At 43.3% G+C, this 19,260-nt stretch overlaps 1 protein-coding gene across 1 annotated transcript in view; it reads left to right on the top strand.

Annotated features, from left to right (window-relative positions):
* Window positions 1-18,813, top strand: part of cdh31 (cadherin 31) — a gene marked incomplete at its 5' end in the record, with an annotated part of 30,537 nt that extends 11,724 nt beyond the window's left edge. Inside the window, 19 exons of the mRNA XM_079229824.1 lie at window positions 834-898; window positions 2,517-2,631; window positions 3,687-4,448; window positions 6,177-6,265; window positions 6,691-6,993; window positions 7,885-8,025; window positions 8,527-8,682; window positions 8,812-8,956; window positions 9,179-9,351; window positions 11,655-11,783; window positions 12,107-12,292; window positions 12,458-12,702; window positions 13,257-13,399; window positions 13,502-13,593; window positions 13,857-13,989; window positions 14,542-14,760; window positions 15,646-15,776; window positions 17,022-17,165; window positions 17,841-18,813. Coding sequence (XP_079085950.1) covers window positions 834-898; window positions 2,517-2,631; window positions 3,687-4,448; window positions 6,177-6,265; window positions 6,691-6,993; window positions 7,885-8,025; window positions 8,527-8,682; window positions 8,812-8,956; window positions 9,179-9,351; window positions 11,655-11,783; window positions 12,107-12,292; window positions 12,458-12,702; window positions 13,257-13,399; window positions 13,502-13,593; window positions 13,857-13,989; window positions 14,542-14,760; window positions 15,646-15,776; window positions 17,022-17,165; window positions 17,841-18,056 — 3,587 coding nt within the window. The 3' untranslated portion in view covers window positions 18,057-18,813. The remainder of the gene's footprint in view (window positions 1-833; window positions 899-2,516; window positions 2,632-3,686; window positions 4,449-6,176; window positions 6,266-6,690; window positions 6,994-7,884; window positions 8,026-8,526; window positions 8,683-8,811; window positions 8,957-9,178; window positions 9,352-11,654; window positions 11,784-12,106; window positions 12,293-12,457; window positions 12,703-13,256; window positions 13,400-13,501; window positions 13,594-13,856; window positions 13,990-14,541; window positions 14,761-15,645; window positions 15,777-17,021; window positions 17,166-17,840) is intronic.
* Window positions 18,814-19,260: the final 447 nt, after the last annotated feature.

The following is a 19,260-nucleotide window of genomic DNA, read 5'->3' as shown; positions in this document are numbered from 1 at the left end:
AATATATATATATATATATATATATATATATATATATAGAGAGAGAGAGAGAGAGAGAGAGAGAGAGATTAATATATATTGAGAGATATATAAATAAAAATAAATAAAAAATAATATATATATTAGATATTCCTGTATTAGTCCTGTAGTGGATTACAGCAGCAAACAGGGTAAAGTGCACACAGAGACATAGTAAAATCAAAACAAGTAATATAAATAATATATATCTTTCTCTCTCTATCTATCTATCTATCTATCTATCTATCTATCTATCTATCTATATATATATATATATATATATATATGTATATAGATAGATAGAGAATATATATATATACATATATATATATATATTTGTATATATATATATATATATATATATATATATATATATATATATATATATGTATATATATATATTCTCTCTCTCTATCTATATATGAGAGAGAGAGCGAGCGAGAGCGAGAGCGAGCTCTGTCAGTAAGAGGAAATGAGACAGTCCTCAGCTCGGTCCTCAGCTCAGTAGATCACAGCCCTCACGCAGCTGCTGGTTAATAACCCTCCGTCAGTGTCAGACACGTCGTGTACCTGTTCATGAGCGGGAAGTGACAGAAACCAACGGGTATCTGTCTCCACAGGTGCGTTCAGCCCGCGTGACCTTATCGGGAACACGGAAGTCGCGCACCTGTAAAATGACGTCACGCTCTAAAAGTACCTGCAGCAACTCGTCCTAGCTGATCTCAGTCAGTCACCGAATAGCTCCAGGAGAGAGGACAAAGAAGCACGTCGAGAGGAATACAACAGTTAAGACTTTCGTGCTACTCCTTCATCAGGACTCCTCGGCCCCATGGGGACATCCCGGGCCGCGGCTTTGGGCGTTTTGTTCGTCTTCTTCCAGGTGAGCTTTCCTTATTGCACCTTAAAGTGAACTCCAGCCGCTCCTGGCCTTCTCTCGTGTTGGATTTAGATAACAAGGAACGCATAGCATTACACATTTCTGTCGTATTAGTCACAACAATTGAGACTAATACTAGTTGAAAAAAACTTTCAGTTCAGTTTTTTTTATTTCCGTAATCTCAACTAGTATTAGTCCCAACACTTGCCTGTATTTAATTAAAAGTTGAACCTGTATTCGACAACGGATCACAATATAATTTGCATATTGGCCCAAATACATTTATGAAATCTCAAAGTAGTTTAAATAAACTTTGTCATGACCAACATGTCACAAGGAAGCCTTACCTTTTTTTTTTTTTTTAACTCACCTTTTTCTAGGCCTAAACTAAAAAAGGTGTATCTCTGCAACCACTAGGGCTTTTTGAATAATGCTGGTGTTATGATAAAAGAGTATAATGAGAGTTCAGATGTGTAAATATCAGTCTATATGTTACTGGTTATGAGTAAATGAAGAAGTGAATTATCCAGTTTTTATAACTGTATCTGCCGTAGACCGTTTTCAAGAAGCGTTAACTCCATTAGTAGTCTCTCTTCCTCGTCGAGCAGCTCTCTCTCTCTCTCTCTCTCTCTCTCGGCCTCGCCCTGTGACGCTGATGACGTAGTCTGCAGGTTGAAATGCAACCCAACATGTTTAATAAAATAAACTCTTTCGATGGGATTTGCTTGCAAAAACACATTAGTCCCAGCTTTTGCTTTTACTTTGGCTGTGATCGTTTAGTTTGTACAGAATGAAGTGTTAGTTATTGATAGACCTAGAGCAGCAGCTTTGATTCAATTGTTACTTAATTAAGCAAAACCCACACATATTTAAATATATTATATAAATATAGTTCCAGCTTTTAAAATGTGAATTTGCTGCCAGATCTCGGTTTTTATATAATTTTAAGTCACCTTTCATGGTTCTTACAGTCATGTAAAAGTCATGTAAATGTGTTAAATTCATGTGTTCATGACGTTCATTTACGCTGAGTTTGAAATAATGAATATGCTTTTAAAAGAAAGATGCTCAAAATATAAGCAGGCATACATACAGGCATCTATATAAATGTGTATTCTTTTAATCAAACTATTGTCTCATTCATTTGTGTCATTTAAGGTTTACTGTATGCTTTGTATTCTCATTGTTAGTTTAAATACTACATTTACTCACTTTTTACTGTTTACACCCAGACTTCACTAAATGTTTGTCATGGACATTTGGTTTAAAGTCATGGGTCAAATTGTGCCTTTTTTATTTCTCACTACTTGTGATGAGCATGTTTCACCTTTTTGAAATTATATAGACCAAACTATTAGATACAAACACAATATTGAGATTACACAATAATAATTAGACAAGTTGTTGGCCCAGAATGGACCCTATGACTTCCTGTGTGACACATTTCTCTACCTCAGTTCAGGGTTACACCAATGCTGAGTGACGTTTTAATCACTCGGACTGCCATTTTAAAGTCTTCACAAAATCCCACTGAAAAAGGGATCTTGTCGTCTACTGATTGCTCATTTTCATACATCTGGAATATGGTTAGTAAAAAGGCTGCTTTCTCTTCTTCTCTTAGGCCACAGCTCTAGCGACGACCGAGGCGCCAGCATGTGTCGCTGGGTTCGAGTCGGACGTGTTGATCTTCAAGGTGCACAGGAAGCACCTGAGGATGGGCGCCAGACTGGGGAAAGGTAGGCTCACCCAGGAAGATCTCTCTCATTGGCTGACGCACGCCTGAAGGAAACGGCGTGGTGTTCATTTCCAATACTCGGTATGGATTATTATCAGATTGCACATTTGGAGAAGAACATCTTGGCTATGGAGCATCGACCAAAAGTTAAAGCGATAGTCTAAAACGCCTCAGCGTTGCTCCGACGCTCGTTTGGCCTTCGACAGATTAGCTGCTTGCATTGTTCTCACCCCCAAACGAGCTCAGGTCTCAGCTTGCACTCACTCCACACCTCCTGTTATGCTCTTACCTGCAGGACAAAACAATGTCCCCGAGCCGGTTTTACAGGCTTTGCTTTATCCAATCATCACAGAGCAGGAGCTCTACACAGCTGCAGTTCTGCATGTTTATCAGGGCATGGACGCTTCCCCACCCTTTACTTTTCCCTAGCTGTCTCGCTACAATAGCTGACCTCCCTCTTTGCTGCGGCCTATGTCTTTGTCTGACTGACACCTCTGCATGTCGAACACAGGATTATACTATAATGAACCAGGCTTCTGTTCTGCTTGAGAAGATTTATGACTTCTGAAATATAAGAATGCAGAAGAAGCGCACGAGGGCTCTTTCTGGTGACAGGTAGCGTGTCCTGTGAGATAAGCTCTTTCTTTGAGAACAGAGTCCACAATGACGCTGCTGACGTACAATGTGTCGTCTCATGGGGCGACCAAGTCAGAGGCTGGTTTGTCTTGTGGTTGCTTGTTCATAACGAGCTGTTTGATGTGGTGTTCTGGTCCTTCTACTGTCAACAACGCTGCTCTGTTTAGTGGCTTATGCACAGTAATATCCTCCTGGACAAGTATGACGTCCTGATGGCATACTTTACTGAATATTGGCGGGTATCGATTGTCAGTAAAACATTAATGCTGGTGTTACATTTCTTAATACATTTAAAAAAAATCTGCATCTACCGTTTTTAAACCAGCTCTAGACCTCAAAAGACCAATGCTGGCACGGGGTCGTCTGGTTGAGACTAATGTCATGAAATGTATTAAAATAAAGGCTGTTAACACTCATCAGTCACTGAGCGACTCCTGCACGCCCTCTACTGCCACCTCACACACACTCTACTGCCACCTCACACGCCCTCTACTGCCACCTCACACGCCCTCTACTGCCACCTCACACGCCCTCTACTGCCACCTCACACGCCCTCTACTGCCACCTCACGCCCTCTACTGCCACCTCACGCCCTCTACTGCCACCTCACGCCCACTCTACTGCCACCTCACACGCCCTCTACTGCCACCTCACGCGCCCTCTACTGCCACCTCACACACACTCTACTGCCACCTCACACACACTCTACTGCCACCTCACACGCCCTCTACTGCCACCTCACACGCCCTCTACTGCCACCTCACACGCCCTCTACTGCCACCTCACACGCCCTCTACTGCCACCTCACACGCCCTCTACTGCCACCTCACGCGCCCTCTACTGCCACCTCACACGCCCTCTACTGCCACCTCACACACAGTCTACTGCCACCTCACACACAGTCTACTGCCACCTCACGCCCACTCTACTGCCACCTCACGCCCACTCTACTGCCACCACACGCCCACTCTACTGCCACCTCTCGCCCACTCTACTGCCACCACACGCCCACTCTACTGCCACCTCTCGCCCACTCTACTGCCACCTCTCGCCCACTCTACTGCCACCACACGCCCACTCTACTGCCACCACACGCCCACTCTACTGCCACCACAAGCCCACTCTACTGCCACCTCTCGCACACTCCATCCTTCGCCCTAGTTATATTTTTCTCTATTTTGAGTTAGTTGTTTGTAGACTACTCAACACAGAATTCTTAGTCAACCAATAATTTAAAATCCATGAGTCTGGTTTTGTGGTCATGGCATGAATATGTTAATCTGGGATACATTGAAGTGTTCATGTTGGTCACAGTCCCAACACGTCTTTGTAGAGAAAAGAGTTTGACTGTCTGAACAAACGAGTCCTTTGTGAGTCGGATGCACCGATCCTCTTTTAACGCTCGACACCTTTTTGGGTATCGGCTGATACTCGTGTTTCATTAGCAAGCTGTGTGCCTCACTGTGGACGGGACTGGGATCATTCTCATGCGTACGCCACTATCACTTGACTTCAACATTGCTTTTCTAACTTAGGAAAACAAATGGAAACACGGCTATACATTTAACTATAATTCTAATATATAATGTATTTAGTGTGCCAACATAGAATTGAAGTGATTGCCTCCATTGCCACGAAGCCATCTTCATTATAGGTGCATCCCTATTTGTTCAGTTTAGTTGATCTACTCATCGGTACATTGAAAAGGAGGGCAGCAATATTTCTAAGTTAAGGTTGAGTCAACTTGAAGCTTTCCCATGACGTTCGGCCCTTTTCTTTCTGCGATCTTTCGTTTGTCTTTTATCTTCTCTGCTTTTGTCCCTCTTACTACAGAGATATAAATATGGCTCGACTATAAGCAACTTATTTATCACAGTAACCTTTCAGAAAGACTGGTGCCATTCTTTTCTGGGTGTGACCAAAATTAGTTTAGCACCAGAAGTTAACGGGCGTGCAAATCTCAGACTGCCTCAAAGAAAAACTGCCATTTCCAATAAATTAATCCTTAATTGTACAATTTTCTGCTATAATGATACAAAATATATATATATTTTAGTCTAAATTGTGGCGACACTAAAATTGTCATGTAAAAATACTACGATTGAGCCCCAATGCTTTTACATTTTGCAAGCAATGCAGTTTAAAATCACAACAGACTGACGATGATGAACATAGACGGTCTGTACCAACTAGCCGCTATGTGAGCGTAGCAGAGGGACAATGAGACCCAGAAGGGGTTCTAGCAGTGGGACACTATGCGGTCTCAACTAGCAATGCTAATTTAGTTGCTAACATTTAGCCAACCAACCAAAGCAGGTAGGCTGGGTATGTAAGGAGGTGAAGGGTATGTACTTAATGTGGGAAGTCAAACTAGTTATTCTGCTTTTGAAACCACAACCTGAGCTAAACACTAAACCCCACAATTGTTTCTACAATACAAATGTTTATCAACGATGGGTTGTCTACAGAAACTGCTCTATTTGGTTGAAACGTCTGTACCCGGACAAAGAGTGTTGACGGTAAAGGAAGCATGACTCTTCTGTGTTTTTGTAGTGCTTGGATTAGGATCAGTGCCAAAAACACTTGATCGGATTGATGGAATATATTGAAAACTAAGTGTTTACCCCTCAGGGAGAGCCACTGGGGATCCTGCTATCAGGATGGTCAGAAGTGCAATACATGTCATGTTTACAGACTGAACAACACAATCCATCCATATGACGGAAATGATGTGGAAGATGCAGCTTTAGTCTGTGTCCATGTCTGCCTGGAAGAGGTAGCAATGACATGACTGTGTAATCCTGTCCTAGTATTACTTCATGTTCTGAAGACCTGCCTTTTTTTGTTTCTTTGTTTTCTCTGTACGTTCTGCATTTGTAACGGTTGACTGTTTCTTCTGTCACTTTCCAGTGGGCTTCTCTGACTGCACAGGCCGCTCCCTCTTTCTGTTCAGCAGTAATAACAGCCACTTCACGGTGCAGGCGGACGGCATACTGAAGGTCAGTGGAGCTCAAAGGACTCGATTGTAAAACTACAGTTTACTATGCATCATGCTCGCCTCTCCAAAAGCCATGCACATCCTTTTGTGCCTAAAATGATTGGTGGATTTGGGTAACTATTGTGTGGAAATATAAATTCTCACAGTTCAGATGTTTTAGCTCAGATATGCAGTAACTAAATACGAGTTTGACTCGACTTGGATGAAGTATGGTAGTAGAACCATGTGAGTGACTCCTGCACTCGGACACACCTGGAATGTTGCACAGATTTAGTTGAACAGTGTTGTTGGTCTTTGTAAACCCTCAACAGATTTGTAAAAGTTTGATGTTTTCGTGTAGAGAGCTTGCTTGAAACTAAATCCTTGACCAGCAGGTTGACCTTTTGCTAATGGTCTTTTAAAAAAAACTATTTTTATGCCTCCCAGGTAAAAATACCGCTTGATGTTCATGGAGGCCATGAGTTCTTTATCCGCTCCTGGGACTCTCGCGGTCGCGCAATTAGTGTTCCTGTCCGAGTAGTGCACCACGGGAACCACCACCATGGGAACCACCAACATGGGCATCACCATGGGAACCACCAACATGGGCATCACCATGGGAACCACCAACATGGGCATCACCATGGGAACCACCACCACGGGAACCACCACCACAATGTTGAGCGTCGGCACCACGACCACCAGCACCAGCACCAGCACACCAAAGTGGACTCTGCTAATAACACCGAGGTACTGTAGGATTAGAGACACGTTTGAAGAGGCAAGCAGGAAACTTGCAAATGCATGGTTCTAAATAAAACTTATTTTAACAATATATTTGATGTAAAATATGTTTTGTAAGTGCCACATGCATCAAATTGGGCTTCAAGGGTCGGGAACAATTAACATTGTTAGCAGGCTCTTTTTTTGTTGTTATGGAACACTGCCCCTCTGTGGCTGCCCAGGCTCACTGGTTCAATTCTGTTAGCTTAAAGCTCCACGCTTGATTTCTCTGAACCACGTCAGACGGCACCGGCGGAAGCTGTTTTATTGCAGACCTGGTTCTTTAGGACCTGTTCTTTCCAAAAAGGTGTGTTATTAGTATGTGGGACCTTGGTAAGGGTCTGAAAGCACACATTTTAAACATGTCGGAAACCGCTCGAAAAGCATTTTCGGCCAATCTTGCTCAGATCATGTTGGTTATTCATAGTTATGATCAAAATATGTTATAAAAGTGTTGTTTTTTTTTGGGGGGCGGGGGGGGAAATACAATTTTATTTTTAAAGAAATTCAGAAAAAACTTGATATTAAGTATTAGAACTCATTTGGGGTTCATATGACTACTTGAACACAGTGAACCTCGAAAAAAGAACCTATATAGGGTTCGTGGGGCTTACTGGTTTAAGTATTTTTCATAGCAATGCTGTGGGATGAAAGTCTACACAGGCTAATTTTGACAGTACTCTGAATAAGTTAAATGTTTAATTTGTTTGCGCATTATTTCCATGACGCTGTCCCAGATGTGTAGGGCTGACTAACTGAAACGTTTACTGCAAAAAACAACACACACACACACACACACACACACACCCCCCTATTATCTGTCGCTCTAACTGGCTACAAATGTGCATTTTCTTCCAGAATGCCACCGATGGACAGGTGCCCATTTTACTTTTCCGCCATACTGGTGGAGGGCTGAGGAGGAGCAAGAGAGACTGGGTTATTCCTGAATTAAAAGTTACTGAGAACGACAGAGGACCCTACCCTCTAAAAGTATCTCAAGTAAGTGGTATTGAGCTGTATTTTCAAAATGTGTTTCTGCAGAGGTTCCCACTGCAGACATCGAGCTCTGCTTCTTATTTTAGACTTTCTATTTGCAGTACATTCAAATCTGGCGTTCCATTTTCTTGTGTGAATCTTTCCCGGCTCCTCCCTAAATTAAGCCATGGTTACAATTATTCCTTAACTTGTGATTAACTTAAATGAATTACCTTGTTTTCTTCAGACAAAGTTGCTTAAAGTGTAAACATCATGTTATCCGAGGAAATTATAATGAACAAACATCTGTTTAGTGCACTATGGCTGAAATAATGAAACGGGGCTATCATCCATGTAGAATATTTGGACCGCTCTGTTTCTTTACGTCAGAATACATATTAATGAATACATATTATCTCAGAAGACCTCTGCAGTTCTTCCTCACTGCAGTGAAAACTGTTCTGTAATGGTGTAACTAATATAAGTCAGTGAGTGGTATAACTCTGCCTGGTGTGTTTTGTCCAGATCCGTTCGAGTGAGGATAAAGTGAAGAGGATCTATTACAGCATCAGTGGGCCAGGAGCCACTGAGGACCCGATTGGCCTTTTCACCATGGACAGAAACACTGGTAATCTGTACCTCACACAACCACTGGACAGAGAGGCAAAGGAAACGTACATGGTGAGCACCCTCTCTGATGTTGGTTTGATTCATGACTCACTTTGCACTCCTTTCCCTTCAGAATGTATTATTTTAATCATCACAGGTGCAATGTGTGAGCTTGTATTTAAATGCCTTTGTCCTTTGCAGTTTCAAGCATATGCTGTGTCAGATGGTGGAGGAACTTCAGAAGACCCTATGGACATTACAGTGAAAGTAATTGACCAGAACGACAACAAACCAACTTTCGCTCAAGAACTCATCCTGGGAGAAGTTGCTGAGGCCTCGCCAAAAGGTACCGCCAGTGAATCCATTGAACCCTGAGACTGTCTGTTAATGTTCAACGGTATACTTTAGTTATCGCAAGACGAAAGCGCCGATTTGAACTTCTACTATTTGACCCTAAAGTTTTGATGGAGTTAAATCCAGAACGGAAGTTGGAAGCCAACATTCTAAGCCCCCGCCCTCCCATGAATACCATGCGCTTCATGCTCACCCCTGCCTTCCCTCTCTCCAGGTTTCGAGGTGATTAGGGTCGTGGCCACAGATATTGACGAGCCAAATACTGACAACTCGGATATCCGCTACCGTCTTATGAGCCAGGATCCACCTTTGCCCTCCCCCGGTCTGTTTGTCATCAACGAAGTCACTGGAGGCATCAGAGTCAATGCCGGCGGGCTCGACAGAGAGGTGAGGCGTCTAAAAACCTGCCCCCCCCCCCCCCCCCCCCCCCCCCCCCCCCGGCTGTCTTTCATGCCAGCTGTAGTGGGGCCCACTGACAAAGTGGTTAGTTTACGTAGGAAGTAGGTTAATAAGATATGGCGCGGGACCCGACCCGGCTGGACCAGCAGCAACAACAGCGGCTTGTTTATGATTAAATACGACTGCAGATGTAAAAACAGTAACACAACCAGCAGTTCACTCACCAGATGCTCATAACCCTCCATAACCCTCTGTGGGAAAGGCGTCATCAGTAAATCCACCAGCAAGTCTGTTTCTCAGGCTTCAGCCTGAGGTTCTAGCTTCTTCTTCTTCTTCTCCTTCTTTCGTTGACATAATTCACGCTGCCCCACTGACCAATCACAGTGCATGTTAATGGTCACGCTGGGCCACTGACCAATCACATACATCTACGCCATTTCGCAGGCGCTGCACTTAAAAGAATACGCCCAGCTTGTCAAACTGAAGGTCTGATTGGTTGAAGTCCATGACAAGCAACCACAACGTCCACTCTCTGTGTACTTTAATCTGCCAAGGCTTAAACTGCTTTGTGACAGAGACGCAGGAGAGAACAAATCTGATTGGATGAAACTCTCCTTCAAACCAGCTGCACTGCTGAAGGCAGAGCAACAGAGGAAGACCAGGAGCTGTGCAATGAGAAAATAAGCTGAAAGGGATTTTTTTAATAATAAATGTAGTGCAGGGGTGCCCAATACGTCGGATCGCATGCCATTGATTTTTTTTTTTTCTCTTTCAAAAACTTTATTGACAAAACGCAGCTCCCGGTGGGCAAATTAACAGGCTCGTTCGAAAGCGCTGCACCTCGCTTGGAATCCAGACGAGAGCAGCAGGGGGCGGAGTCAAAAAACTGCGATCAAGTCGGACAGTTTTCAGCTGCCTTCAAAGTAGTCAGTAACAGGAAGTCACAGAACAAATGACTTCCTGTTAGTTCCAAACTTAGGCTTCTTGTAGTTTACAGATCACGTTTGGACTACTGGTTTTGATATGTGTTGTATAAATAAGATTTTGTATTATCAACCACACAAGATATGTTTTTAGGTTAAACATGAGACTAATAGTCAACAATCGAGTGTAAAGTATTACAACTACACATAAGGATTTCCTCCAACACGTGGTGTTTGCTGTCAGCTCTAAGAGCCAATCAGCTCTCTGATGTGGAGACAGCCAGGCGTTTCCCCATCATGCACTGCAACACGCAGTCGGTGGAGAGCTACTGCGGCGCCTGGCTCTGAAATCGGTGGGGCTGCCTTGCTCTCGTGAGATTATCGTTGACCACGTGTGCGTGACGTCAGATCAAGTCGGATTAAAATCCAACCGGCATGCATTGCGCACAGATCGCCGGTGACCGATTCTGCGCAATACTGGCTCATCTCGAACGAACCTATTAATGCCAATCACCGCGGCCGGTGCGCCCGCAGTGGTTGGCAGCTTGACTGGATTTATTGCTAAGTACAGGGAGGACGATGTTTTCCCCGACTTCCTTATTTACCACTGCATAATACAGCAACAAGCATTATGCGCTACAATGCTAAACATGAAAGATCATGGATGTGGCAACGAAGATGTTCTGTTCGAGCGAGAGCTCTTCAAAGATCTGGAGAAGGCCGACTGTATAATATTATTATACAAAATATGAAGTCCAAACAGCGTTCCACCATGACTGATGACCATTAGTCTGCCTGAGGGTGACCAGCAGCTACTGTCCAGACTATGCAACCCTGCTGGTGTCATTCAGTGAAGTCATCAGAGTAAAATGTAACGATCAAAAATGTACAGAATTGTATTGCATCATAAGGGTTCATGCAGATCTATCTATCTATCTATCTATCTATCTATCTATCTATCTATCTATGACTGACTTGGTCATTTTAAAAGTAACTCGCGAGCCGAAAAAGTGTATCTGTGAAAACTAATTAAATGATAAAATAGCTATAACTTTGTGATTCTGTTTAGGCCAGCAGAGGAGGCTTAGCAGGCCCTAACGGCCACCACCGTTAGTTTATTAAACTGGTGTTTCCCCTTCATTCATGGTGCAGCAGGACATGCAATAGATCAGTGAACCTTACTAGTGATGGAGTAGAAAGTGTGTTCTGTTTTTAATTTAGTACATTTCCTCTTTCATTTACCATCATGATGTTGTGTAATGACTCAATAGCTTTTTCTCTATTTTCCATAATGGGTTCTGCTGGAGTCTGTAAAAGGACATCAAATATGTTTTACCATGAATACTCATTGGGTGCGTCTTCTCACAGAAATACCCGAAGTACACTCTGGTGGTCCAAGCAGCTGACATGATGGGAGAAGGCTTGACTAGTGATGCAAAAGTCATCCTTACTGTCACGGACAGCAACGACAATGCTCCAGAATTCACTAAGTCTTCCGTGAGTATTACATGATTCTGAGTTCAGATGAGCAGGTCTATAAGCTCGGCAACCATAACGAGGCACAGCACAATTTTCTCTGCTTCATTTTTTTAAGTAGTCGCTTTAAAGTTGACGTAAGTAGATGTATGAGCTGCTAGTTCATGGCAAGTGAACTTCTAGTAAACTGATAATTCCATTAAGCTGTATAGCAAATGAACTAAATTGCATGATAATGCAGATTATGAAATTAAGGCCAAGGTTTAACAATTGTTTACAAGCAACAGCAACCTTTTTTTCTAATCGTCCGGTTCTCTTTAATTCCCCCCACTACGTTTTCCCAGTATGAGGCATCAGTTGACGAAAATAAAGTGGACACTCATATCCTCATGATGACGGTGACGGATGGCGACGAGCCGCTTTCCCCAGCTTGGAACGCCGTGTTCACCATTATCGATGGTGATCCTGGAGGCCATTTCGCTGTGAGAACAGGAACTAACAAACATGAAGGAATCCTTTCTACCGTCAAGGTAAACAAATCATTCTCAAATGAGCCACCATATTAAAGTTTAGTTTTATAGCTGGTTTTTCAGCGGCCGATCGTCGGCTCATGAGATGGCGATCGCTGTTTGAGTGCAAGTTGTACAGTCGTATGAGTTGTGAGAGTTTTCCTTCCTTTTCCTTCCACCCACCAGGGTCTTGACTTTGAGAGGAGCACCATGCACACTCTGTTGATTGCAGTGACGAATGACGTTGAGTTTGCGCTGCCCCTGGTCACCGCCACCGCCACAGTGGTGGTGCGTGTGCTGGACGTCAACGAGCCTCCCGTCTTTGATCCGATGGAGAAGACTGTGTTCAAACGGGAGGACCTTGCCTTGGAAAGCGACGTGGTGCAGTACACGGCTTCTGACCCGGACACCGCACGCAATCAGAAAGTCATGTAAGAGCAAACCTTTGATATATTCAACATGTATTCATACGCAAGGTTATCGCTGTTGGAAAAGGTTTCAATTCTCTCACCTGAGGGCAACAAAGAGGAGGCATTTGTCACAAAAACACATGCTGATGGTCAGTCACTGCATTACTGGGATAAAATGCTTTAATTCATAAAGTGTTGTCATGAAGGCTCAGATTTTTCCGATCATTAGTTGTTGATATTCATTGCGTCTCTTTGGATTTGGAAGTTGGTAGAGTTTGCGTTTCATTGAAGTTTATCTTCAAGGATCATGGTTAAATATCTCACTGCTGTCAATGAATGCAGCCACTATAATCCTCAATTATTATTTTCAGTTTATTCGTAAATTTGGCTTAATGAGCATTTAGCCACAAAGTCAAATCTGAAATGTCTCAAGCTTAAATTGACTGTCCAGAATATGGCAAATATTAACTGAATGTTTTTATGGCCACCCGATCAGTGAATGCCTCATCATAGAGTTTGTTGGTTACAATCCGCTTGCACAGCATTAATTCTGTGATTTTCTTGTTTATCTCCAGGTATCGAGTAATTCGAGACCCTGCCGGATGGCTGAATGTGGCCAAAGACACGGGGCTGATTAAAGTAAAGCAGTTGATGGACAGAGAGTCCCTCTTCGTCAAGGACAACAAGTACACGGCCCTCATTGGCGCATATGACAACGGTGGGCAGGAGGCCAGACTAGATATGGACTTCATCTCACCGGGATGTGTTAGCTTCCCTAGAATGAGTTGTTCTGATATGTGTGTTTCTGTCGCCTCACCAGATGAAGTCCCAGCCACAGGAACCGGCACTCTAATAATCCAGCTGGAAGATGTCAATGACAACGCACCCACCATTGCGGAACGTTCAATCAGGGTGCGTCTTATTTAGCTTTGAATGCAGATGCACTTTAACGTAATCTGGAAGAGCAGATGGCATGGATTTCTTTTAGTTTTGTTGCATTTAATATATTTGTTTGTTTATTTTAGGACTACTGTGTTGCTGCCGTTTGTGTTTTTTTTTCTCTGTGGGTTTAAGTCGATCATTCACCTTGCTTGTCCTTGTCATTTGTACTTCATAATAAACTAGTAGTTGTGCAGTAACATGAGCAAACTGTCTTTCTCTCATTATTTCCCCAGGTGTGTCACAAGGAATCTGTTTCTCAGCTGCTGTCGGTAACGGATAAAGACGGACCGGGCTTCGCTGCTCCGTACAGCGTCACATTGCAGGGCATGTCGAAGACCAACTGGACCGCCAGGATGAACGAATCCAGTATGTACACGATTCACCATAAATACAAGTTGTTTTTACACATGGTAAGCCACACACACCAGGAGAAACTTAACTGTACTTGTATAGCTTCAGACCGCTCAAAGCGCTTTTTACACTCCATGTCCATTCACACCTGCATAAACACTGATGAAGGGCTGACCATGCAAGGTGCCACCTGCCAGTCAGGACTATTTATCCATTCATAACCCATTCATACACAGCAGGAACAGCCTGATGGGTCAGTTGTGTCAGCAGAAAAACAAAAGTAAAACATATTTTAACTGTTTAGAAGCTGAAAGTTGTCCTCAGATTGCCCGTCACCAAAATGATGAAAGTTCCTATGAGAGGTAGTGCTTCCAAGGTGGTGAACTCAGTCAGAGGTTTCAGTTGAGGTATAAGTTCAGACTGTTTGCTGAGATTTGAGCATGGGAGTCATCGCTGGAAAAGAGACCCCTAATGCAACACATTTCCAAATAATGTATAATAAATATTGTTGGAATTGGACAACATGACAAATCAAACTGTGCTGTAAAGTAAATCTTCTGTTTTCAGAAACGGGCATCCTCCTGAATCTAGCCCTGGAGCTGGAGAGTGGAGAGTACACTGTGGTGCTGAGGGTGGCAGACAACCAGGGCATGGAGCAGGACAGCACCGTGCAGGCCACCGTCTGCGACTGCACCGGGGAGGAGGTCATCTGCAAAGGCCGCGTGGCAGGTGGCACTGGGCTGCCGGTCATCCTGGGGATACTGGGAGGCATCCTGTTGCTGCTCAGTAAGTCTGCTTTGGCTTTGCATCACAGCTTCTGTAGGATTATAGAGGCCTTCGCTTGTTCCTCAGGATGCTGTGAGCAGTTCTGAATGTTCTCGTAACTTTAAGCTACACATTTACATTTTAAGGATTAAGTTGCGTTTTCTTTTTATTTGCGCGTCGTAGAACTGTTTTGATGAGTGAACGTAGCCGCACAGTAAGCACTGGCTTGACCAGCTCCACTGATGGAGGAGCGTTTTAAAGGTTCCAGCTGGTGAAATGGGGCTTTTGTTGGGGATGTTTTTCAGGGGCGGATTCTGGGTTGGAATATGTTTTTCTTTTTTTTAAATTTAATTGATATTTTTATGTATGCATGTTCAAACGAGGGGTTCTGCTTTTTCCACTATTTACCTCGATAACACGGCTGAAGTACATTAAGTTCTTACAATCAATCGAATATCTCTGCATTGCATCAAGGAAAAAAAACGATCTGCAACCAATTTTTATTGGGTATAAAATAACAATTCCCTTGCTGTCTGGAGGGAATTTCTCTTTTTTTCCCAAAGGGCCCTCCCTATTTTTGTGGTTTTGCCCAAATGACAGTCCCGTAGTGTGTGTGTGTGTGTGTGTGTGTGTGTGCTGCTTTAGCTCAGCCTCTGTTCACTCAGGAGCTCTGTGGAGTTTAACCTGGCTTTGGATCGGGCTCAATAGCCGATGCTATGCTTAAAAAAACAAAACAATACCTTGATTGGCCCTCAAATGAACGTTGGAGGTGGGATCGGGACGTCCCCAGTGTCTATCCAGACGGTTGGATGCTGACTAGTCGGCGCTTCCTTTGCTCTGTAGGAGAAGCTTGGTGTTGTGGTGACTCATGGCGCTGTTGTGTTAATATTTGATCTGTGTGTTCAGTGCTCGTGTTTCTGCTGCTGATTTTCGCAAGACGGAGGAAAGGAGAGCAGAAAGTTCCTCTGCTGCAAGACGACGACGTCAGAGACAACATTTACTACTACGACGAGGAGGGAGGCGGGGAGGACGACCAGGTAACTAAGACGGGCGCTTTGGTTGAGGCTCAATCAGATGCACATATCAAATATTCTGGATTATCTACATTGTAAGCAGCGTTTCAATAGTTTAGGTGGTTGAGGTGGAGCTAATGTTTTACATTGATCAGTCGGATGACTGTAGTGATATTACTCTGAAATGTGGAGGAGTAGAGGTATGAAGTAGCATGACTGGAAATACAAGTACCTCAAGTGTACTTTGGTTCAGCACTAGAATAAATGTAAGCAACAGTCAAACACAGTTCATTGCGCCAGACATCAATTCGATCATTGTATTATGTGATGTTTGCATACATTTGCCATATCATGACTAGGGTTGGGTACCGAGAACCGGTGCCAACATGGCACCGGTTCCAACACGTCCGGTACCTACCGGACCGAAAACCTTTTTTGATTTTTTTTTTTTTTTTTTTTTTTTTTTTTTTTTTTAAATACACGCTACTCTGTAATGTTGCACGGTATATAGATACTGAAAAGGTAGCGTGGTACCCGTACGTTAAAAACGATAAGATTTTGATGTATCGATACTCTATTAAAATAGCGCGGATCAGAGCTCACTCGCTGCCCCGCTCTGTCGTCCACCTGCATGCAGAGTGGGGCTCAAGGGGGCGGGGCTTAATGAGTGGGGCTCAAGGGGGCGGGGCTTCCAGAGCTCACACACGGAGATCGCTGGAGACACGAGCTTTTGAACGTCCGTCCTCGGCTTTCTGGAACAAATCTCTCCAGTTGATATGAATGATGACGTGTCGTCCATAAAGCAGCAGTTTGTAGAATCAACAGCGTCTGAGTTCTGTTGCACACGTCCCATCAGGCCACCTGATGCTTGTGTCTGTTCTTTCTTTAAATATATATTGTTTGAAGTTAAAAGGTTTGAAGTAAAGTGTTTTGTATGTTTTTATTTATATCTAAAGTATACTTTAAACAGTTAATATATTGTTCAATTTGAAGAAAAAAAATTGCCTTGGCAATAAAAAAGTATCGTTTTAGCACCGGTATCGAAAAAAACCCAAACGATACCCATCCCTATTCATGATATGTTCCTGTCATAAAGAGATCCTTGTTATTGGGATATTAATTTGTAAGTATATGGCCCACCCCAACTATGTATAAATGTATACATTTAGGCCCAATATGTCTGCATAAGGAGTTTTGATTAGAGTTCTGTCAGTGTAGATTAACAGCATGGGATGCAGTGTCTTTGTGTAAACCTCCATGTGCCCTCAGGACTATGACCTGGGTGTTCTCCACCGCGGTCTGGACAACCGGCCCGACGTGTTCAGAAACGACGTGGTGCCGAACTTCATGCCGGCTCCTCTGTACCGGCCTCGCCCCGCCAACCCAGACGAAATCGGCAACTTCATCGATGATGTGAGTCAAACATTAAGAGCTCGTCCAAACATGTTGACATCAAACGTGGTTAAAATAGGTGATTCATCACCGCTTTTATAAATAAATATAAATTAGTTGACACAAGCTTCAAACCAGCTGAGGCTCTTCTTGGTGTCCCTGTTGATTAAGCAGGGTTCATACGGTCATGAAGTTTTAAAATGGTTATTTCCAGGCCTGGAAAAGTCCTTGGAGAAAAAAAAAAATCCCCAAAGTTTAGTAAAAGTCATGTAAATGTGTTATATTCATGTGTTCATGACGTTCATTTACGCTGAGTTTGAAATAATGAATATGCTTTTAAAAAGAATATAAGCAGGCATCTATATAAATGTTTATTCTTTTAATCAAACTACTGTCTCATTCATTTGTGTCATTTAAGGTTTACTGTATGCTTTGTGTTCTCATTGTGAGTTTAAATACTACATTTACTCACTTTTTACTGTTTACACCCAGACTTCACTAAATGCTTGTCATGACATTTGGTTTAAAGTCATGAACCCACCGGTCAGAATGTGTATGAACCCTGTTGCAGTTAATTTGACCTGGCATGTTTTTTTAAATGTTTGTTGCATCATCCTTCCCCGACTTCTGCTTCTACTGTGTATAAACCATTGGCGTTGTGTTTAACGAGGACACGCATCCTCTCTCCTCTCTCAGAACATGAAGGCCGCCGACAACGACCCGACGGCGCCGCCCTACGACTCCCTGCTGGTGTTCGACTACGAGGGCGGCGCCTCTGACGCCGGCAGCCTCTCCTCTCTGAACTCGTCGAGCAGCGGCGACCAGGACTACAACTGCCTCAGCGACTGGGGCCCCCGCTTCAAGAAACTGGCCGACATGTACGGAGGAGGAGAAGATGACGACATGCTGTAGTAGATGTACCAAGAAGAAAGCGATGTGGATGCACATATGGCTGTGTGAATGTTGGATTGATGTAAGCATGGACTGATGGATGACTGCATCCCAGGGAAATTATACTGCAGCCAGACATCAGTAGGCCAACAGATGTTTTCTGTGTGAGGGTTGAGGTTTGTTGTGGTCAGTTCAGACCTGTCGGCCGCTGGTCAGAAGCCAAAGGATGAGTTTGTTTGTTTTTTTTTATACACGAGTTATGTCTGCCTGTTTTTAGATCCCTGTTTCTTTCTAGGCGAAAGACTAACTTTGCGTTTTGTAAATGTTCTGTTTGAGAAAGTGGAGCCACATCATCAGTCTTGAGGGTGATTCAAGGATTTTGTGCAGATATTTCAGCCAGTTGTCTCCTACCGGGCGACACTGGACACACACAGATGCTTGCAGTTGCACTGGTAACGTTTGCGTATGTTTGGCAATATATGGTACTTAACTTTTTTTTAATTTTTTTTTTTTTTTTTTAATGGAGATTGTACTACTGCTTGAGTTAGAGTGACTTGTTTTGATTAATGAAATTTGTAATGTTCAAGGGGAAACCGGGTCTGTGAGGACGGGGTCCATGAGACTAACGAATGCTTCTTAAGATGCTTGATTACTGTCTGTTCAGTTGACATTTTTATCACATTGTAATGTCAAAACACTGTTTGCCGTTACCTCCAGTGGTACTGCATCGCAAATGCTTTGTTAATTTAGAATGTTTTTATAAAGTTATCTTAATACAATAATGGATTTGTGACTTCTTTCTTTCTCCACTTCGTTGATTTAAATGAGTCACAGTAAAATGTATTGGACATCCAGTCATGACAAATGTAGTGCAGGGGAGTCCGGTCCCTCGGTACTCGTGGGATTGGCATAGGGAGAAACTTGAAATGTGTTTAACGTCCACACACAGTTTCTGTTTACGCCGGCTCATCAGAGCCCGGCCGGCCAACTGTCGGTCTGTACCGGAGCTGCAGACCGTAAACGAGGCACCACAAGAGGCCGCTGTCCAGCTGATGCTACGTAAGTTGCAGCACAACACGATCCCTTGAAGGAACGCAACCAAACTGGTCACCTTAAGAGGAACTCAAAACTGCCACGAATAAATAAATAAAAGCATTGAAAACACTGCTGTCAAGTAGCTGCAACCAACAAACTGACTGCTGCAAGAGCTGAATGCCAAAGGAAC

Source organism: Taurulus bubalis, assembly GCF_910589615.1.
Source record: "Taurulus bubalis genome assembly, chromosome: 14".
NCBI lineage: Eukaryota > Metazoa > Chordata > Actinopteri > Perciformes > Cottidae > Taurulus > Taurulus bubalis.
The sequence above is the reverse complement of the archived record's forward strand: the minus strand, read 5'-3'. Positions and strand labels throughout refer to the sequence as shown.